This window comes from Lagopus leucura, unplaced genomic scaffold (assembly GCF_019238085.1).
Source record: "Lagopus leucura isolate 7727_CA_CO unplaced genomic scaffold, USGS_WTPT01 Super-Scaffold_100001, whole genome shotgun sequence".
NCBI lineage: Eukaryota > Metazoa > Chordata > Aves > Galliformes > Phasianidae > Lagopus > Lagopus leucura.
The window spans coordinates 14,268,776-14,292,226 of NW_024962262.1; the positions used below are offsets into that span (position 1 = coordinate 14,268,776).

A 23,451-nucleotide genomic window follows, 5' to 3' on the forward strand; every position below is an offset into this window, starting at 1 on the left:
AAAACAACAGCTTGTCAGTTCAAAATTATTAGGAGGAATATTGTGGCTACCTGACACAGACATCAATTTTCGTTTTGGGCAATGACTCAGATCACACACAGGTTCCACTTCAGAAAATTAGGGATAACTCCACCATCCCAATTCTCTCCTCCCACAATGACAGCCCTCATAGTTTCTTGTTGTTTTTTTTTTTCCTGCTCATACACAAGCCTTTTTTATTACAGCATTAGTTAAGCAACACAAGTGTGTATGCCCACTACCAAGCAGGATTCTCCATGCATCCTTTTTTGCTTTATCAAGTCTGTTTGTCAGGAAAATGACACTGTATGTCAGGAAGTCTCTAAATCACCCATATTTAGTATTTTCAATCAGAGTCAAATTAAATTTTGTCATCTCTCCCTAATACAAGGAAATTGTGACAAAATGGGAATTATATGATATACTAAAAACAAAACAACAGAAAACCATCATATTCTTTCATCCTTTCAAGGAAATAACCAAATATGGCTACCTACAACTGGGTGATGTGAGAAGTAATGTAAACCTAACTTGGAAAGTCTACACAAAGCAATAAGCAAAGAAACTGCTATTAAGGGTTTCAGCCACGTTTGCTCCCTGCTGTATCAATCACACACCAGGCACACGTGGCTAACTTATCTAATAAACAGATCACAAAAACCCATCTGACCCCACACCATGTGGACATTCACTTCCACTGTATGTAAGGTGATACTGAAAAGTCTGCCATCACCCCATGCACTGACTGAATACGTTATTGCACATTTTCTGACAATTACCATCTTCATTAATGAAGGTAAAGTCTATCCAAGACACATTCAATTTTTCAACTCCCAAGTTTCACAAAAGAACTACTTCTGAAGAAAAACATTTTAAGAGAGTTCTCTAAGCTTGTAACGTGTCAGAATTCAGTAAAAATGCACTAAAATTGAGACACAGCTGTAAAAGAATCCAGTTTGCTTTTAAATAGTCTTAAATCTTTAATTTCAACAATAAATATAAACATCCAATGCACTGTTAACCAACTGTGCAGAACAAGTACATATGAAAGCTGTTGCACACTGTATCTGTTGAACCTTCCAGAGAAAGATGCATAAGAAGTGGGGTGTTTTTGTGTGTGCTTTCTGCTGGTTTGTTTTGTTTTGTTTTTCTGCGACGCAAGTCTTAGGATTTCAATTTTTGGTACTGGATTCCAGCAAGTCTTTTGCTTCGTTTATTTTTGTTGCTAAGTAAGGTGATCCACCTGGGAAGAAAGAAGGCAGAGAAATAGCATTTACATGTTTTTGCAGAGCACCAAACAACTTCACTTACAGCATCCCTTTATCATTCACTTTTATTAGCTTTTCCTTCCTAAACAGATGTTTTTCATACAGAAGATTAAAATATGGCAATGACATAAAGCAAACTGATTGATAAGGTAGCATGAAGAATGTAAACAAAACTGAAGTTGCTTAAGAATAAAGCTAAACAATTTGTCTTGGAAAGAAGTCTGAAATCTAAAAGCATTTCACACTGGTGTGATTTAGATTTGTACTGCAGCATTACTGCAAACGTATGCAAGGTCAGCTGTCTCAAACACTCATCTAAAGCTGATAGCTATTATGCCAACCCACCTCAAAAACTAAGAGGCAACATTTTATAAATAATTTTGACAAAATCATCAAGCATGTGCACGCATGCTCCAAGCCTCTCCTCCTCTAGACACCCAGAATTACCAGGCAGAAACTGTCACATTAAAGCTATTTAAACATGGTACGCCTTCTAACTTCTAGTCCTGAACACTGTCATTGCTTTACGCTCCATCTAACAATTTGATTACAGTTCAGTGGTCTTTTTGTGTTTGTTTTTTAACTCTCCCCTTGAGTGCCAACCATCTGCCTGCAGTCACTGACAACAACATTACAAGGTCTGTATCAGTAGCTTACCACTTACAGGAATGCACCTATATATCTTCATTTCTTTTTTACATAAAAATGTGATTCCAGCAATACTACTCAGCACACTAACCAGCCTTTTCCAAGGGGGCTGCTCAATCGTAACTCTTCATTCAGCACAGAAGACAGTGATAGAAGACACACAGAAGAACTAGCACTAAACGCTCGTAAACACAAAGACTTCTTCAGGTCACTTTTGCAGGAATCCACATCATTCTAAAGTCAGTTCATAGCCTAATAAAACAGCTGGAAAAAATAATGGAGTTCAGCTGTCTTGTTCATGCTCTGTTTTGCTTGAATGCAGTCCTAATAGCAAAGACATGTGAGGAAAGTGAGGCAGGGCAAGGACAGAAAATTGTCTACTACACTGAGTACTGCTTCTTTCAAAACCCTGACAAGAAGATAAAACAGTAAGGACTATAAGCTGCAATAAACTACGTATCCCAAGTAATTTTCAACTTTGCCTTCAGTTTCTACATTACTAGAGTGGATCTTAAAGTAAATTCAATTCAGTGAGAAGTGTTTTTACTATGTTCACATCCTGAAACACCCTCAAGTGCCATATTAATTTTGCAGCCCTCCAATGAGAGAAAATTCAATCTCATGATTGCCTAAGTGTTTGTTTATAATTAAAGCAAGTCCAAAAGGCTCATCTCTTCCTCTGTTTCTGTTAGCAAGCATTCTTTCACAGAATAAATAATACATATAAAAAATAACATACAGTATATCAATATAAAAACACTTTCAAACTGAACTGTGCAAAGGTTAATGAGCAACCATTTTAGTACTGCTCAACAGGGATGTTATTATGCAAACTTCTATTAGGGATTTATTTCTAATCACGGTTTCTTCATTGTTTTGAATCTCAGGTAATACGAGTAACTTTTCAAATCTGTATTCATTGATCTTTCTTCTACCAACGCCAGCTGGTAGAATTACATTCTAATGTTGGATATTGCTTTTAAAAGCACATCTGTGCTACCAGAGCCAGAAGAAATGAAGTTGAAAACATAACCAAGCAAATCTCTCTGCAATGCCACATGTTCAAGATTGTTCTAGGTCTTAAATCTGCAGCTGAGGACATTAGACAACACTTCTCTCTTTGGCCATGACAGAAGAGCTGCAGGGGCAGCATGGAGGCACAAATCCCTTCACCTGGTGCTCCTGCAGAGAAAATGCTCCATCTTAATAGCACACAGGAGGGCTCACTACATCATCAAAAACTACACTGTGCCTAGCTGCAGGTGCATTAAGCTGTAAGAACTGGCCCCTAAAATGATCTTCGTAAGAGGAACTGCTTTTTTTAGGGGCAACTCAACATCCACATGGAAATTCACAACTCTGGCTCAAGTCTCCAATGGCTGCTACAAGAAAACTTTGAAATTCATTACAGAAAACTTGTGACCTCTTAGATACTCTAGTGGTTAAGAGGTCTCTGGCCATAATAAACCAGAAAAATCTGCATATATTTTAATATATGTGTGTGTAACTTCTACATTACAAAAGTGTGAAAAACAGAAGTGTGACATCGAATAAGCAGGAAAACTTTAGAATTAAACCCAAGTGGTAAAGACAGTAAAACAGCATCGACTAAACACTTCACCCAGTCAGTGGTCAGTTACTTTTTCCATTCTTTTAAGATGGGGTAGAAGCAGGGAACCCTGTAATTCTCTCAAAAAGATACAAAAACCCCATGATTTTGCCTTTTGACTTCTGAAATACAGCGTAACTCTTCACCATCTGTTATTTTAAAGTAGAAACAGCAATGAACATATGGGCTTTCTTTCTCAAGCAGCTGTAGTGTAGTTAAAGTTATAATAATAGCCTTTCTATAAGACAAATTTACATTAAAAAACCTCACAAGTAAAGCAACAGTGCCCAGCTTTACATTCTTTTTCCAAGTGAATTCAAGGAAATCTGAAATTATGCAGAACATTTTCCCACAGAAAGTTACCTTCCTCCATGTGAGTGGTCCGTCTCATTTCAAAACAGGAACAGGAGTTTAAGAAAAATGTCACAGCTCATTTTTTTCATACTTTGGAGGAAGTTGGTTTTTGGGTTTTTGTTTGTTTGTTTTGTTTTTCCTATGTGTGTGCACCACTGGTCGTCCTACCTGAAGCAGCACCTTAAGAAAACCTTAAAGAAACTGGTTAAAGCTGTGGTTCGTAAAGCCTGGAAATCAGTCTGCTTTATCTGATGCACAGAAGCTTAAGTCTATAAATAAACTTCACACAGCACGGTTATTTATATAATCAGTAAACTGAAAGGATCTCATTTAGGGCTCTTCCTTTCCAGCTTTGATTAAAACAAACAAATAAATAAATATTTACCTTTATCAGGATGATTCAAGATCATGATTCTTCTATGGGCTGCTCTGATTTTGGCCTTGTCAGCAGATGGACTGCAAAAATAAATTGAAGTGCTTACCATAAATTCCACTGCATTCAGGCTATAAATTAGCGGTTTATACTGGCTTCAAAAATAATTAAAACTTGAGATTTTCCCCATCTTGTGGACAAAACATAAAACTGCATCTTTGAGGAAGCAATACCAACAAAGGGATGTAAGTCACACCGAGGACATTTTTAAAAAGCCTTTGTATTTGACACGTGCAAACATCCTTCCGTTCCTGTTGATTTGTTTCTTTTTTCTTCAAACTCAATAAACCCACAGCCATTTAAAATACATAATTTGGAGGAAAAAAAGAGCTCCGCAATACAGATGGTTGGCATTCTTATCATCAAATGCAGAAAATACATCTTTGCTCCCAGAAAACAGGTATTTATACGACCAATGACAAAACATCAAATATTTAATATTATCATATTTTGTTCTACTGTAAATATTTTTATAGTTGCTATAAATACTTTCTGTTGGAGCCCAGGAAAAAAACAACTATCTGTTATTTTTTGCAAAGCTGTTCAACGTGTTGCATTCAGGGACATGTTGATTTACAAGAGCTACATAATGTTGTTTCCTTCAATGACAGATACATAAAATATGTACTCCAACTAAATTAAACATGTACCTTACCAGACAAATAACCACTTATGGATGCAATATACCGGCACAGTAGGCTCTGGTATGCAAAAGGACAGATGGAATGACTTGTTTTTTTGTAATTTGTTAGCACACAGAAATGAAACAGTGTTTTCCACTTCTTCATCAGAAATTACTCACTTAATTCTTCTGCAGGTAGAGTTTGAATGCAAGATATCAGCCTAACTCCCACAGTAAACAACCCCTAATTATTTTACTATCACAGGGAAATGAGGGTATGTTACAAAAATACTTCATAGAACATTTCAAAACATGTAAAAAACTGCAAAGAAAGAACATTTCAATTGAACAAGGTAAGAATTAACCAGAAGCTTTGAACTATAAACTATAAAAAATGATTTACTATCAGATAGCTAGAAATAAAATATACCCATATTTTTATTTGTAAATCAGCTGTTTAATAGTATTTTCTCATTGTAACAATAAAACCTGAATATAATAAAGCATTACTTCGAAATTCAGATGGGCAACATTTACCTGGAAAAGTTGCAGCTGCCTATTATGGAAAATCATGCAGTTTTGTCCTAACAAGCAACTGCAAAGATTCTATTTTATATAATTTTGATTAGTTAATGACATACTGCTCATCTGGCTCTAAAGACTGCTCTTTAAAACCTTAAATGGCATCATAAAAAAATACCTTCATGTCAAAATCATGCTCTTGTTGAACTGGTACAACCTCACAACCTGAGCCATCTGTGTCCTTGCTGATGGGCTTCTGTCAGCCTCTTCTTAGAGGCTGCCCAGCTCCTCCTGAACATCAGCCCTGCCTTCAGATGCATTGACCATTTCCACAAATGATAGACCCTTCAGTCAGAGGAATGTTGGTGAGGCTGGAAGGGACCATGGTGGTGGGGAGCAGGCTCATCAAAAGCCATAGTGAGGGGCTTGGAACCTGGCTTGTGAGGAGAGTTATCACACCCTTCAGAAATTTAGCATTAGCAATTTCATAGTAGTGAACCATTATTCTTAGCACATCTGTATTTTGCTACTGTAAAACATTTTTGGTTTAGGTTTAGGAAAAAAAATATTTTCACTTCCCATGTTATCTCAGACACTCCCCCATATTTCATACCAACACTTCCTCCTACTGAATGTGCAGTTGTTAAAATTAATGCAGGTTGTATTGAATTTCAGCCACCTGTTCTTCACAGAATAAAACTTAAGATTTGGAAGAGAATAGATTTAGACTAATTATTAGAAAGAAATTCTTTACTATGAGGGTGGTGAAACACTGGAACAGGTTGGCCAGAGAGGCTGTGGATGCTCCCTCCCTGGAAGCGTTCAAGGCCAGGCTGGATGGGGCTTTGAGCAACCTGGTCTGAAGGGAGGTGTTCCTGTGCCTACAGCAGGGGGTTGGAACTACATGGTCTTAAAGGTGCCTTTCAACCCAAACCATTCTGTGATTCTATGATTTGTTAACATTTTTAGTACCGCGCTCTTTAGCTTTGGACACCTTTTCCAAAGATAAATGCAAACAATATACATGCATGTTTCTGCCAAAACCCTTGCAATTTTTGAATATGGTTATTACAGAAGAACATCTGGAATATGTAAAAAGTCAACGTACTTGACATTAAAAAGCCACCATTATATCATCAGAGGATCACAGAATGGCTTGGGTTGGAAGGAATCTCAAAGATCATCAAGTTCCAGTACCCCTGTTGCACACAGGGTTGCCATCCACTACATCAAGTACTAAATCAAGTTGCCCCATTCAAACGTTCACCTTTATCATGTCTCATGGTTATTACTTACAGAGTGTCCATACATACACCTGAAATAATGAATAAAGCCTCTGCTTAAAAATTTAGTATGACTTGGAGGTGATGACAAGACAACAAAGGATAGCATAATAAGATCAATCTCTAGACAACCTAGTTCTGGAGCCTGGCAGCCTTCATAACACTTTAAAACTCTCTTGCTTTTTTTTGGTGGCCCTTCTATACATACACTATAGTAAACTGAGTTAAAATTGGCCAGTAAGAGTTCTTTTCAAGCAGTGTGAGAACTTCCCATGAAGATATTAGCCACGCAGCTACACAATTAAAGGCTCAACCCTTCAAACATTAAGGACTTTAGTTGTATCTGATTATGAATGCTAATTGAAAGACTGAGCCCAAACACATCAAGCAGTGTCACTGTTCAGACTCAAGCTATTAAGACAAAAAATTAACAGGGGACTGATTACAGATATGAGGAAATTTCAGACATGTACATGAGAGTGTTCAGAGTAAGCTGTAAACACAGAATCACAGAATCACAGAATCACAGAATCACCCGGGTTGGAAGGGACCCCAAGGATCATGTAGTTCCAACCCCCCCTGCCTAGCAGGGCCACCAAACATACACATAATACACAAACACACTTTAATGAGCTGCAGTGTGCTACTCTGGAACATCACAGAACGTGCCCTTCCAAAGTAAGTGAAAATATTAATATCAAACTCATAGGTCCGAGGATAAATTTCTGTATAACATTCCTATAAATCTGCTGTTCTATGTGCAAGCATGAGATATTTGAAGAAAATATGTGCGACCTGCTGTAGGGAACCTGCTTTGGCAGAGGGGTTGGCCTCAATGATCTCTAGAGGTCCCTTCCAACCCCTACAATTCTGTGATTCTGTGAAAATGTTATCATTTATTTTACAGATTCTTAAAACGAATGCCACATCTGCATATTTCCATTATGTCAGAAGCAAACATACTCTTGTTTGGCTGCTATTTCTAAGCCCCAGTTTTCACCACCTAACTTCCGGAGAGAATTCAAACCATCCTCCTTATTTTTTCCTCATCTTAAAATTATGAACTAATCTAAATCAGAAAATCCACCACCTCAGGTCAGATCCGCTCTTCTCAGCTGGAGAGCCCTCAAACTCACCATTTGTTTTACAGAAAACACTAAGACATGTGCTACTGTTGGCCATCTATGTTTCTGAAAAATTTCTACTCAAAAATCTATTGATTCTGCAGCTTGGAAATAATTTCCTATACCCAATCTAAATGACAAGTCTCTCAATGTATTTATGCTTGGAATACGCTGCAGCTCTTTTAATCCATACAAATCAAAGAGTATAGAAAGGAAAAAATGCATTGTATGGAAAAAAAAAAGAAAAAAAAAAAAGCAAAATTGATCTGTCTTCCTTCTTCATCAGTATAATCTACAATATTGCTCATTTCAAGGTTTTTATTGGAAACCAAGCCATGTGATTGCACTAATTAGCACAGTATGTGCTATTCTGACTATTTTAAGAGCACCAATTCTCCACTGCAGTATGTTACCAAACCTTCAAGCCAAACACGAGTCACATATTTTATTAGTATTTTATTGTTTGCTTTCTAGCTTAAGCAGAATATTAAAATGGTTTATAAGCCATTACAAGCCTTTGGAAAAAAAAAAAAAAAGATTTTGGCTGGAGTATTCTATGTTCTTGCAATATGCATTTTCTTCATTCCATACTCACCAAACAAAACCATATTAATGCAGCACACTTACCTTACACCTAAAATAAGACTTGCTTCACGCCTACTCATTTTCTGCTCAAATCCTCCTTTATAGTATAATGAAAGACTCTAGAAAGAAAAAAGGCAAAACAAGCAATAATTAGTTTCATGTACGACGTGCCATGACCTAAATCATATTTATTCCACCCCACTGAGAGCCTAACATTCATCTGTAACTTACTTTGAAGACATGGAACGGGTAGAAAACAGATAATATGAAAGGACTTCTCCTGGGTGTTAACACATACAAAAGCCAACTTAAAAATAGCTATCTGTGTTTTTACAATCTTCTAATGCTAATCGGAGGTATTAATAGCTACAATCATTAAAATCCTGCCTTCAGGCAAAACAGTCCAGAATCAAAGTACATGCTACTATAAAGTGATACACTGTACGTGTTCGTGAGGGCAGGGAAGAGAAAGGGAAAAAGTTGTTAAAAATAGCTTTGGTGGCACTGAAATGGAAAATGGCAAGAGTGATTATGTTCTGGCACCCAAGAATTAGCAAGTGGTGACTTTAGTCACTGTTTGAAGAGGAAAGGAAGAATAGAGACCAGAGATTAGGCTGCAAATCTTTCTTAGAGAAGAATAAGGGAGTAGTCCATTGCTACTGCCTAATAATAGTCTAAGATGCAAAATTTCCAGTGGCAACAGATGTAGCTCCAAAATGCAGCCTTTGGGAACTGGCACACAGAAATCACTGAACAAGATGGAAGTTTTTTTCTCAATGCAAACATTGGTAGGGGAAAAATAAGCCATCATAAGGAAGTCTAGTCTGAGAAGAGTTGAGATTATTTTTAAATGTTCCTTTCACCCCCAAGCAAAAGTGTGCCTGGCCCTTAATAAAACACTTTTCTCACTAGCTACTAAATACATCCATTCATATCCAGTGAGAATTTTGCATTGCATTTATACAAACTCAAGTAATATCAAAAGCATTAAAGCATTTACAAGGGTCTCTCTATGATGCCGAAGCAAAGTGCTTAAGGTCAGGAACAACATTCACCCAAAAGTGTACTTCAGAAATGATCAGGAGTTGCTACCAATACAGAATGTCTCTGAAGGCAGCAATTCCCAAGAGATTTGTTGTAGTTTGCTACAGTCCGAAGCAAATCTTATTTTTCTTCTTTTCACCCCTGCAAATCATACATGAGATAATCATCTCTGCAATAATTCAGCTACCGTCAAAACTGATCTGACTGCAAACACATTGCACCTACAACAAAAATCTGTTGAGGAACTACTGCTACAGTTGCAGAGTAAAACAAAGCACATCTGTAATAGTACTCAGTAACAGCACAGGCTAGAGCATGGAATACTCAGGGAACGCAAATGGTTTCTCCAGTCCTCCAAGAGGAAACAATTTGGTGATTAAATGGCCACCAGGTAATGTCCTTGAAGAGGTAAAACTGCCCAGAAATTTGCAAGGACACTGAACAATTACTACAACCAGGAGAGAAAAGGACGCCTAAATGCCTTGTGAAGCGTTTCCCAGAACTTCTTCCAAGAATCTTAAATACAGATAGATTTCTGAAAAGGTTAATTCCTCTCTGCTCTTCATGCATAGCACACAGCTCTAAAAATAAGAGGACACTCTTGGTTCCCTCTTCATGTAGAGAAGAACAATATTTGAATTCTCTCTTAACAAAATTCCTTTCTGTTCTTGGTAGATATCACTTAAATAGCTCATTTGATATCACGGAATAAGGAGGAATGGCTATAGGCTTAAATTCAGAAATACTTTTTCATGTTTGTAAAGCACCCGTCCTTGAAATTGTTCTAACTTCAGGAAGCTTTCATTCGGTTCGCTTTCCAGAGGAATGAAATAACAAATTATGGTTTTTTTATGTCCTTTGGCAAATAAACAAATACGAACTTTCAAAATCAGCCAGGGGAAGTGGTCAACAAAAAACATTTTCTTCTCAGAAGTGAAGCACAGGATAAGGATAATGAATTTCTTACATTAAGATCTAGATCTTCAACAGAATTTAAAGCAGAAGTGATTTAGATGTAAAGTCATTGTTCCCCTTGGTTAGAAAAGGGGGAAGAAACATCAAGTCTTCATTTTAGGAAATATCTCAGCAAATTTCTAGGTCCAAAATAAAGCAACTTTTCCATGCTATTCAAATTAAAATTGAGAAAAACATGACTTAATTTCTAGTAATGACTGCAGTGAAAAGAAACTACATTCAGATATTCTTCTGCTACAACTTCCTGATCTGCACACAGTTCCAGACACTATTATTTAACTCTGGCTATTGCAAAGAATTTTTGTACTGGAAAAATCATTAGAATGAGCTCTGCATTTCTTCTTGCCATTGCAGAGGGGCAGGGGAGCTACCATTTAATTTGCCTCATTTCCGTGTATGCTGTCACTGTTTAGCAACTTACGTAAGCAAATACTGCTATTTAAAGGGTAAGGGGGAAACAGAAAATGTCTGGACTTGCTCAGATGTGTATTCATTCTTGCAAATTTTAGCATTAGGCAGTCAGCTAAGAAAATCCTGACATCTTCACGATACTTTTTATGGCACAATACAGCAGAGGAGTGACTGTTTCCATGCAAGATAAGTGATATTCGCAACTGAAACCAGACATCACGTCATCTTACATGAAGTGGTATTTGTTTCTGATAACCTGTGTGTTGTTTCACTACTGACATAATCAACTCAAGAAGGTAAACAACGCTGGAAGAAAAAAACAAATGCATGTACACACAAAATGAAAGACACGACAAAACACCTATTTAGAAGCTGTGCTATCATGTAATAGTAAAGCTTGCTGATATCAACTTTAACTTCCTTAACTTCATTTGGAGAAAAAAAAAAGTAAGATGGACTAGATATTGTAAGAGATGATTGCTACTGTTAGCTCTAAATTTAGAGATCTGTGCATCTGAGCAGAAACAGATCAAATAACAAAAACTGAGTACAAACATCTCCAGCAAAGCATTAAAGAGAGCCTTTCTTCTGGAACTTGGAATTTTCAGGACTGTTGAATTTGGAGTTTTTAACAGTTTTGCCTAGAACTGTTGTGTCTAAATTCTAAATACCATTGATTCAACAAAGAAAGGTATAGCTATTAAAATAAAAGGGGGAATAAAAACTAGGAAGTAAGAAATTAGTGTTATGATTGACAGCATTAAGGTCTGTCTGAGGAGAAAAAACAATGACTGCTGTGACTATGTAACTGCACAGAGAACCAAAACCAAAACTGGAGTTAGTGATACCAGTAACAAAATCGGGTTCAAGATAAAACTAATTTAAAAAAAGAAGTATTTCTCCAGCAATCAACAGCATAATGACTAAGTTACAGCAGCATTTATTCTTCATCATTAAGAAGTCTATAAATTTAACAGGCGTTAAGTTAAAACTGAATGAGAAGTAGGAATTCAGAGTAAAATGTTACTTACTTGCTCTTATTTGCTGTTTTTGGATGTAACTGTTGACTGTGCATGTTAGTTATTTAGCTAAGTAAATAGTGTCAGATACTCAAGATCCAACAAGTAGACATTCTAAATGTTCACTTCATAATTGCTCAACTTGACCTCACGTAAGTAATTTATTAGTGAGCAGGAGGAAAGGATAAACAGCATCACATTGTGAAACTGCAACTAACAAGAGCTGAAAGCAAGGAAGAAAAAAAAAGTTACTGCCAACAGGAAGAGAGAGTAGGAGCTTACAGAGAGAACCAGTTAGCATTTAAACAGGCAGCTCGCTTCACAGTCTTCCTAAAAAGGGTGTGATGAGGGATAGAGTTTGATTCTGGAAAGCTAAGGTAAGCACTGAAAAACATAGTGACCAAGTTAGGAACCTTCAAGCACTACAGTGAAGTAGCACTAAGCCCAGACATTGACTGTCACAAATGATTCTTTCTCCAGTAAACATCAGCAGAAGTACTGACTGCTTGATTTTCACTGTCAGCACAGTTTAGAGAACACTATATTGTAAAGAGACATGATGAAACTGCTATCCCACAGTTTATATATAAGCAGCTTCAAATTCCCCCAAACAAAATCACGTGATGCTGCTAAAATCTGGAAAATAAGTACTTACCCAGGATCTTGGTATATAGAATTTTCACTTTGTATTGTTTTAGTGACAAATGATCAATAGGAAATAACTGATTGCTAAGGGAAAAAAGCATATTCCAAGAAGGTTGACCCGTAGAGTTACAGAACAGACAACCTTCGCTGAGAATTACACAAGTCTTAAATGTGAATTTTGATTGTAGAAGAAATAAAAAATTGTCATTACCCTCACAAATACAAAGTTAACAATTATATATAGGAAGTGGTAAACCAAAAATAAGTTTTTACTCTATCTAGCAGATCTCATGTCTTCTGCTGTTCACTGTATTTTCAAGTTCAGTAACAGAATATTCTGCTGGAGAGAAACATAGAACTCTGGGCTTTAAGGCAGGATATAAAGGCAGAAATAGATTCAGCTCCACAGACTAGGAACACTGAGAATTCAGAATCTCCTGTTAGTGAATTCTGCAGTACCTTGAAAGTCATCAAGGAAAACAGACTTGTAGTGAGACTGGCTCAGCCAGCAAAATGGTTCAGAGGGGTACAGTCGCCTAGAAACAGACACCTCTCTATGCAGTAGTATGTCATATTTCCATATGTTAAAGAGTCAGTGCCTGAATTCTTACATGCAAATGTCTAAATTCAGATTCTTTAGCCTGTATCTAACAAACGGATAGATGCGTTGGAGTAAAACTTCTGGAGAGGGAAGATGAAGATTGAAGCACTCTCTACTCTGAAGCCACATACCCTTATTGCTTGCTACTTCAAGCCTTTAAGTCGGACTGTATCCACATCACATAAAAGCAATTTAATTCACAGTACCTAAAGTCCCCCCTGTTGTATTGGCAGGCAACATGGGAACCTCTCCAAAACTGATTTTAGAAAGGGAAAAACGAAATTGCTGTTGGTCTCACAGTAGCAATGCAGTACAGGGACAGGGAGTGAAAACTGATCCAGGAACACTCTAGGGAACCTGCTTTAGTAGGGAGGTTGTACTAGATGATCTCCAGGCATCCCTTCCAATCCCTGTGATTCTGTAACACCATATCTGGCTCATAAACACTGCAACTGAGAATAAGTTTGGAACTGCCCCAAGAAAAAGACAACCAATGTGCAAAGAGATGGAAGTGCTTGTTTTCTTGTTCACATGTGAGTTGCAAACAGAGAAAACAAGCTCCTCTATCCTCTTGCAACCCATCCTGGAAGTTTATTAGATCATCTTAAAAATATATGAAATAGATGACAGAACATACAGAGTAAGGAGTACTCCAATCCAGGGGAAAAAAATAAAAACTAAATCTAGCTGGCATTTGTGATATTCAACATAAAATGACTTCCTTCTAAATATTTGACATATAAATAGATTTAGCTGGTATCAAGCAACCTCCAAACTTACAGAAGTTGAAATCTTTTTTGCTGTCTCTGTAATTGCCTGCCCCAATGGCTTCCAAAGGTGGAATGCATAACGACCTGAAAAAAATGAAGTCAAGGGAAACCATAAGTGCCATTTAAACACACACATACACTAAATGTCTGACATCTGTTCATTAGCTTGAAGCAGAAAGAATTTTGGGTTATAAAACAAAATTATTCTTCACTGTTCACCTTCTCATTCCGTTTATTTTCTGTATGGTACCTTTGCACTTTACTGTTTTTCAAGATATTCCCTCAATGTCTGGTTTTGAATCCTGCCCAGCAGAAGTCCTGGGTAGAAGTCCTGTGACAAACTTGCAGAGGTTTACATTTTTCAGTCTTCATACTGAGAGTATGTGGGGAGGTAATGCACATAATATAACAACATAGTCACGGTCTGCAAACATCCATTGTGTTTGTGCACAAAATAAATAAGATTTCAATATGACAAATGAAGTTATCAGCATTGTGAACTTTAAGATAAAGTGCAATAAGAACACTAGCTTTGGATATGCATTATTTATTAAATAACATTCAAAGGTTATGTCTTCCAAAAAAATATATCTACATACTACATGTATCTTGATGTAATGTTGCACGCTCAATCACATATTTTGTACATTCTACATTTTATTTTCTTACAAAGGGAAGACCTTATGGGATTCAGAGACATTCAACTCTCAAATGGCAGTGAACATCTATGGCTAAGGGTACATGAATCTATATTAGACTTTGTTCTCTGAAGCACAAAGAAGGTCTACCAACTTAAGAATCAAAATTTGTACTGTTACTGGTAGCTTTCCCTGTAGGTTCTAACCCTTCAATTTTTGTTTTGATTAATTATTCATTAGGAATGTAATTTGTTATTAAATATAATGGGAAAAAAACATTTTTATAAGACATGGCTCTCCCTGACTCAAAGTACATCTTGCTTTCAGTCTTAAAATATAGGATATCTCTGTAAGTTATTGTAGCCATCTATGTCTGTCAGTGCTAGCACAGAAGTCAAAACCCCTGTTGGAGTACCATTGCTGAAAAGCTGTCATGTATTAATAACATATTACCTCACCTTCTTAAAGCTTACAATTACCATTTCATTGTTAGTGATCACTACTAATTTAGCTTAACCAGCAGAAGAAATTCCACTTCTACTGTGTTCTCTTTCTATATGAGGATATAGATATGAACTGCCTTCTTAATAGATGTGTACCACCAAGTATCTTGCCTCTCCTTCCACTAATTAAAATAAAACAGCTGCACTCACAAAATACCTGCTGACTTTTTTTGTATTAGGATGTATCTATATGCATATATTCTTGGCACATGCATTTGCACACAGCTGAGCATGGCTGAGTTTACATCCTGAAAGTAATGGAAATTGATTTGTGTGTTTCAAAACTAGAATAGACCACACTTATCCCATCTGAATAAATCAGCATGTAAATCACATTAAGCCCACGACCTGTGTTCAGAAAAACAAATCCAGACGCAGAGTTCAGGGAACAAACAAGGTACTACAGGCACAGGTTAATGTGATGTATAACTGTAACTGCTAAAATCTTTCATTCCACCCTGTTTGAATTTCTCAAGCACCACCTTCACAGCACTAGATCCTGCTGTACTCTTCTGTAATAAGGAGCCTTACCTTGCAACACCCTTTTGTATGTGTATCATATAGCATAATCCTTTTACACTATATTTTGCAGACAGAGAGCATGCAGAACCTTTTCAATGCTGCCCACAAAACAAGTTTCTCTAGCAGTGACTTTTTCAAAAAGAATTTTGGAAAACGTACCAAGGATTCTGAAGTGATGGGAACTACAAAGGGACATGATTCTCCACAACAGCCACTTCCCAAGTGGTTTTCATAAAAACTTCATTAACCTCATTGGAAACAGCAGTAGGCAGATAAGTGGATCCACAGTCAGCTGGTAATTTAGCTTACCTGCAAATGCAACAGTTGCCACACCGAGTCCAACTGCTATCATAGATCTGGCCTAAAGCAAGAAAATAGGAATCAGAATGAACTGCACATTCTCATTTGGAATATATGCATCTTTAACAGTAAGTATTTTTGATGTCTGCTGTGAGCATTTAATATATAATTTATATGAAATATGAAGTATGTATCTTTTTTCCAAAGGCTACATCAAATCTTATAGCACTGCCTCATTAACCTATGGCAGTGCTTCAGGTTTAAGCTGGATTAGCAAATCAGTGAATAAACACTAACAAAGTAACACACAGTATGAAATAAAAAACACATGGCAGACTCTGCTCAGGATTACTGGAATTTTTATGCAAAGACTATTTCAACACCATCTGAAACAACGTTCACTGTAAAAAAAAGTATTAGTTTATCACAAAACCATGGGGAACAAAACAGTCCCATCCCATAGCTGCAGCCACAAACATTAGTGTCTTCCATTGTTCATCCCTTGACTCATGGAAGCCACAGTCAGACACAGAGCCTGGTAATCTCTTCTCATTATTTACTGTCAACCACTGTCTGAACGCTTAAATTACAGTATAAATATTTGTATGACAGTTTTCAGACAGTTTTCGTTATTGGCTTAAATTTGCTGTAGGTCTAAAAGTCTTAAATTTGTTTTAAGTCTCTTGCAACCAAACCCACAAAAAGATTTGAACATCTGATTCAGTAGTAACTCCTAACTCCTGCTAACTCAAAAATCCCAAATAGGGTGGGTATATTTTTCTCTGCAACGCCCTGAAGGTCTGGAAACTTACGAAGGACCATAGGAAATATCTCCTTGAGATGTTGAACAAGAAGCCTCTAAATGATATGCAGCCGAACTGACTTCTCAACCATTTCCAGAATTCAAGGATGAAGAACATTGCAAGCCTGAGTGTCTGGTGTATGGTAGTATCTATCCATATCTGATAGTTTAATAACACCTTGAACTTTTCCCCAGGAAGCAACAGAAATCAGATTAGGCCTGTTTAACTGGATTTCAAAACAAACACCAGTGAAAACGTTTTTATCACCAGATTGATTCTCCTCTGGATGGCTTTCTGCTCTGCATTTAACCAATAGCTCATTCACAGATTTTCTACCAACAAATCTGAGAGCGGAACTGCATGCCCAAATTTTGATGTGCCCCAAAAAGTAGATTTAGTGGCTAAAACTCTTGTACTCAATCTCATTCCCAGGCAGAGTAAGGGAAGAGTTGAGAAATAGGGATTTTTAAGCTTCCTAGAGCTGCACAGGGGCTAGAGCACAGGTCAACAATCTTTCCTGCACTCAGGTGGCTATGCAAAATGGCAGCATTTCCACCACAGCCAGCAGCTCCTGTCTGGCTGTGAAGGAAGGTGACAGTCGCTGCTGCCTGTAGCATTGAGCTCAGAACAGAAGAAGCAGCAGGTAGAGATAGGACCATGAGGAATGGTTTTAAACTGAGACAGGGGAGGTTTAGGTTAGATAGTAGGATGAAGTTTTTCACACAGAGGGTGGTGACGCACTGGAACAGGTTGCCCAAGGAGGCTGTGGATGCCCCATCCCTGGAGGCATTCAAGGCCAGGCTGGATGTGGCTCTGGGCAGCCTGGTCTGCTGGTTGGCGACCCTGCACATAGCAGGGGGGTTGAGACCAGATGATCATTGTGGTCCTTTTCAACCCAGGCCATTCTACAATTGGGCTATGCTGACCACGAGCATAACATAGTATTGCAATTGCTGAGAGGCTTCTGGTACGAAAAAAAGAAAACAAAGAAATTCTACACACACTGGGAGTGGAGCTCCAAAGTTAAGACTGAAGGAATTTTGCCCAGAGGTGCTTTAAAGTCACCTCTCTACTCCATTTTATCATAGACTGAAGTCCTGCTATTAGCATTCATGCCTGAATGTAAGCATGTAAAAATAATGCAGTAGTTTAATATCTGTTCTTCCTTCCAGTTGCACAGTTTCCCTTCCTCTTCAGGCCATGAAAAATAAAAGTATGCTACCTCAGATGGTAAAGGAAATAAAACAGTGAAGCACACTGTTCATCTCCTCATTAAAGTTTTCTACTTCTTCACACAGATCAGTTTTCGCAGGCTCTCAGTATTCAAATATGAAATCATATTCAAATATGATTCTTCTAATCCCCCTGTTTAAAGACTAACCACCAACAGCCACAATGCTTCTGGAAATACCAAAAACTCTAAAGAAATTATATATTATTCTGTTCTGTGGCTTGTGATCACGGATTTACATGCAGTAGAGACTTTCCTTGACTCATTCAGACTGACTGTGGGAATCTTTTACTAAGTGTTTACAGTCAATTAAGAGCCCAACAACGCGTGAAATAGATAATATTGAAAAAAAATATATATTTATTAGCCTGTGCTTGTCAAAATTTATTCTTGCCTTGCCACCAAAAGGTAGATTATGTCAGCTTCAGTACCTTGTCAGTTTACAACAAGGTACACTGCCACTGGTAAGAGACACCTCATCACAGGTAAAGGCAGAACGTTGACGTAAGGCTAATAAATGATACTTGGACTCCATCAGCTCTGCACAGAAATTGCTTAAGTGTTCTTGCAGAGTGGTCTGTAAGCAGTGTAGATTCCCTGAGCACTGTGTCCACTGGGCTATATTATTTCAGCCTCAGTGGAATGCACAAGCAGTTACAGGAAAGCTAGTGAAAAACAGCACTTAAAATAACATAAGTGTTATAGTAGTTCTAGGATAGGAGTGCTAAGCAGGACCAGCAGCAATCCGAAGACCAGGCAGAAAAGTAGCTAAAGTGATGGGGTGATCAAGCCACAGAGCCATGAGAGACTGCCCATGTTTACAGGTGAGATAAAACTATCCAAAAAGCTGAGAAACATCAAAATAGAGTAACATCCCTTATTTATGTTAGCAGCAGGTTAGAAAAGAGTCACTTGCTATGTATTAGCCACAATGGTAACTTGTCACCTCAAAGCATCCTGAATGTTTGTTATAGTGTTATACTGAATATGGTGTGAAACTGAATTTAAATCAGTAGAACCAAGATTGCACAGTTCATCTTTTACTACCACAGAGTCTCTTTTTAAGCTAATGGTATCTTCACTTAAGGTGAAGTCCAGTCTGTCCCAGTTTTCTTTTCCACGCTCACTTAACTCAGATGATTATTTAGAAGGAGAAATCAAGGTTAGTCTGGAACTTCAAAATACACAGCAGCAAATTTTATTGTTACGACCATAAGGCTTTAATTACAGGCACTCTTCTCGTCAGTATGAAAGGAAAGCAACTCGCTCTCACATCTACCACCATGAGCTTTTTTGGTTCACACTGCTTTAACATGCATGCTATTTCATATTCAAAGGCTCAAAATATTAATAGACACTCACTGACTTCAGCTATGGCAGAATTGACTTTTTTGGAGGGAGGGTGAAGGGGGAAGGTGATTTAATATTTTTTAAATATGTAGGTTTATATAAGAAAACATTCCTTAAGATCCAAGAGGGGAAAATAAAGAAATAGAAGATTAAAAAGTAACATCTGTCCCTTTCTTTATTCAATGAATCAGCTCCCAAAGGTTAGTCATCAACCCTGTGCTATTGCTGATCTCAGTCTTTTATTATGAAGTTCAGTTTTACTAACAAACCCTCTAAGATACAGATAACAGTAAAACTAAGTTTTGCTAAATCTGCAAAGTTTTGTTTTTTCATCTTTAGAGAAATGTCTGTAAGGAAATACATCCACAAGACTTACCAGAGTATTTGGTAAACAAAAGATAAAGCATACTGACAGACAGTATATCTAAAGGTATACACCAGACACCACTTCATAGAGAGGTCCAAGAACTAATCCTTTAATATGTAAGTTTCCTGTAGCCTTAATCTTTTTAAGCAGAAGAAACTGGGAAGAGTAAGATATTCCTAATCCACAGCACTCTGCTTTACAACCCTCTTCTATAAAGTAGAAAAAAAGAAGTTAAAAGATATAAAAGGCAATTTCAAATGCATAATTCTAAAATTTCAGCACAACACTGTTAGATCTAACAAGCTATGAGAACAAACTTTATAGACATTAAAACATACCTGCCTGCACAAGATTTGGATTTTATACTCTGGTTCTTCTACTGCAGTCAGTGAAAACACCCTCCTTGGTCAAACAAAAAGTATTCTGCTTTTCTAACAACTAGCTTTAAGATATACCGCTAGGGCTCTATACTTTTTTAGGGCCACAGACAGCTATAGTGAAATGGAATAAAAAGCATGTAGAAAAACAATTATTTGTTCTGATGGACTGGACAGCAGTTTGTTAGTAGCCCATGGTTAATTGTGAATAGGTAAAAATAGGGATGTATGTACCTGAAATAAGTAAATGCACAAATGTAATATGCTTAACTAGAAACATCGTTTTAAAACCATGTTTGTTTTTTAAAACAGCTGTATGTATGCTGCTAAAAATTAGAACTCACAAGGATATTAACCAAGCATGCAGAACTATTTCCAAGGCTTTTTTCCCTTATTTAAACATTCTAGACCTCAAATAAATGACTGCATCTGGCGTGGAAGTTACAAGAAGGTTGCTATTCCCCAGAAGAGTAGCTACAGTACTAGAAGGCTTCAGAGTTTATTAGAAGGTTTCAGAGCAAACCACCTAATTGGCTGTATATGGAGCTGGATGCACTGGGATTATATTATAAACTACCTGCAGCAGATTTGATTTCATAACTTAATGCTTTCTGTCCATTCTCACCTCCCTATGAAGTTTATTTTCCAATAATAAATTAAAACTAGTTTCAGCTAAAAGCTCATCTCCATACACACCCAATTTTCATGTCTACTTACTTCATTTATTTTATAGTAACTTTCTGGTTTTTCATACGAAACTACTACAAACTTACAAGTTTCTGACAATTTTTCACAGGGGACTCTACCAGAGCAGTAGATTCACTAGCAGAAGTGTTAATGCCAGGCATTCAACCAGCCTTCCTGGATATGTATGCATTATTAATGAATTCTTACAGCTGTCTTCACGGACTCTATGCTTTCACTGTTGTTTTTCTGTCACTCCAAACTTCTGAATGCTTCAGTAAAACAAGTATAGTGACCTAGAACAAGTGACTTCAGTTATCATCCTGCACAACTTAAAAGCAAAATTCAGTTTGGGAACAGAGCTGTTTCAGCCCTGAAGGTGATGTTTGTTATCCCATTTCATCTCTGTAACCACACCCTGTTACTCTGTAGCAAGATGAGGTATACTGGGCTTACATAGCAAGCCTGTGGGTAGCTGGGGAGCTGCAGGAGTGTCCTCTTGTGAGAAGAGCCCAGCAGCAGCTGCCCCATGTCAGATTACTTAGAAGAGATGAAGTCATTTAAATTAATTTATGTTCCCATCTTTTGACAGTAGTCTCTAACCACCACAGAGATGCTACATCTCTACCCATACTAACCATAGATGAGCAGGTATGGCTGTATGTAAAAGAATGTAGTATCTCAGCGTCTGGAGCCTCATGGATGGACTTCCTTCCCTTTTTGCTACGAGGCTCATAATTACTGCTGCTCATAATCTCTGAACCCCAGTGTGTGAACCCCAACGCTGGTCCTCGCTCAGCTTCTCCCAGATGACGAGCCGCCAGGAGAGAGTGACTTTTTTCGCTGAGACTTCCACAGAACCAGCAGAAATTAGAGCCTGCTCTAATAGAACTCACGCAGCGTGGAAGGATTTGACATCTCCCGTCTCCCTACGGTAGGGAAACACAACTTCAGCTTTCCCGTGGCTGACAGAACCTCACGTTTAACTCCGCGTTAAATGGGAACAGACTGCGATCCCACCAGGCATGGCCTTGGGCGAGGCGCCAACACCGCCCTCCCTGCCCGTGGCGGATGCCGGCCCCGGCGGAACAACGCTATGAGGGCAGAGCTCGCTGCTCTGCCGCCCCGCCGCCTGCCTGGCTCTCAGCGCGCTCACCAGTCTCCGGTCAAGTTCGGTTTGGCCCTTGCCGGCGCCCGTAGGGCCCCTAGCGTACTCGGCGTAGCGCAACGCTTCAGAGGAAGCCCCGGCTCCCTCCATGATGGCGGGCGTGACGGCGGCGCTACGGGCCGTACAGAGGGACAAAGCAGCTGAGGAGGCGAAAGGCAAAGCGCCGCACTCCCGCGCCGCTCAGCTCTGACCCCGCCTCGCGAAGGCGGAGAGAGGGCGGGCGGTACCACAGCGTTTTGTGGGGGGAGGGGGAAACGGTCACCGACGTGGCTCGGTCTTCTCGGCTTTGTCGTCGCCTCCCGGTGTTACCGTGAGGATTACCCGCCTCCCGCCCCCTTCGAATCTGGTGGCTCCCTCTTCACTGAGGACGGGCGGCTAATTGGACGGGTGATGGTGAGGAGGGCTGGGGATGTGTGTCCTTTTGTCCTCACGGCTTGTATTTTTTGCACCTTACTTGATGTCCGTGTATAGAATGGTAGAACCGTAGAATGGCTTGGATTGGAAGGGACCCCAAGGAGCATCAAGTTCTAACATTCTAGCCACAGCCAGAGCCATCAACCTCCATATCTAATACTAGACCATGTTGCCCATGGCCCCGTCCAACCTGTCCTTGAACACCTCCAGGGACAGGCATCCACAACCTCTCTGGACTGCCTGTTCCAGCACCTCACCACTCTCGTATAAAGAACTTTCCTCTTGCATCCAATCTAAACCTTCCCTGTTTAAGTTTAAAACCATTCCCCCCTTGTCCTATCACTATCTACCAGAGTAAAAATTTGATTCTCCTCCTCTTTATAATCCCCTTTTAAATACTGGAAGGCTGCAATGAGGTCTCACAACCTTCTCTAGGCTGAACAAGCCCAACTCCCTGAGCCCTTGTAGACTTCATAGGTAGGTGCTCCAGCCCTCTGATCATCTTTGTGACCCTCCTCTGGACAGTATCCAACAGCTCCGCACCTTTCCTGTACTGGAGGCCTCAGCATGTGACAATGCATTATGATTTCCTGAAAATGCTGCCTGTTGGGATCAAGGTTCATCCTACTGAAGATTTCCAAGTGTTACCTCAAATGCAGTCGTTGGCAGTCGCCGTTAGTCCTATATCACTAATTGCAAAATGCTCCATCTCTTCTCAGTAATACAGCATAACTGGTCTTCCTTTGCCCTTTATCTAAGAGGTTTGCCATATGTCTTAACTGGTGGCACTGGAGTTGAATTGTCTGGGGACACTGGGACACAACCAAAAGAATTACTCTCTTTATCTCCTGTTTCAGAGAGTGATTTTTTCTTCCAAGACATCATTCTGAGCACGTATCACAGTTCTGTACATACGATTGATACTTACTAATCTTCTATAACATTGAAAGGCAACTGCTTTAATTCAACTTTAAGTATCTTCATAAAGTACAGCTATTAGCTCAAAGATGAGTTGACCATATATAGCATTTAATTAATCTTTGGCAGATGTCTAAATTTTACTTGATACAGCACAAAAGCCATTGGAAGTTGTACGATGATCCATCTGGCAAGAAATAAATACCTTCTTACTTCTTCATCCAACATGCAACATTACTATACAT

The 23,451-nt window shown here is 38.5% G+C and overlaps 1 protein-coding gene across 2 annotated transcripts; it reads right to left on the reverse strand.

Moving 5' to 3' along the window:
• Nucleotides 1–973: 973 nt before the first annotated feature.
• On the reverse strand, nt 974–22,005 carry DNAJC15 (DnaJ heat shock protein family (Hsp40) member C15). 2 transcript variants are annotated; one of them, XM_042868114.1, is made up of 7 exons: nt 21,863–22,005; nt 21,345–21,635; nt 15,904–15,955; nt 13,942–14,015; nt 8,509–8,585; nt 4,283–4,353; nt 974–1,261 (listed from the first exon to the last, which is right to left on the reverse strand). In XM_042868114.1, exons 1-7 carry the CDS (start codon nt 21,962–21,964, stop codon nt 1,191–1,193), a joined length of 738 nt encoding a protein of 245 aa, XP_042724048.1. In that variant the 5' UTR covers nt 21,965–22,005; the 3' UTR covers nt 974–1,190. The 2 variants fall into 2 exon arrangements, with proteins under 2 accessions (XP_042724048.1, XP_042724049.1); XM_042868115.1 differs by lacking the exon at nt 21,345–21,635 and having other exon boundaries at nt 21,863–22,002.
• Between the last annotated feature and the right edge of the window lie 1,446 nt (nt 22,006–23,451).

Coding starts and splice junctions, on each gene's coding strand:
- DNAJC15 (XM_042868114.1), bottom strand. CDS start 21,964: ATGGAGGGAGCCGGGGCTTCCTCTGAAGCGTTGCGCTACGCCGAGTAC. Junction 15,956..21,344: donor GCCATACCTGCTCATCTATG/GTTAGTATGGGT, acceptor TTCTTGCTTTAG/GCCAGATCTATGATAGCAGT. Junction 8,586..13,941: donor CAAAAAAGATTTCAACTTCT/GTAAGTTTGGAG, acceptor TTTTCTTTCTAG/AGTCTTTCATTATACTATAA.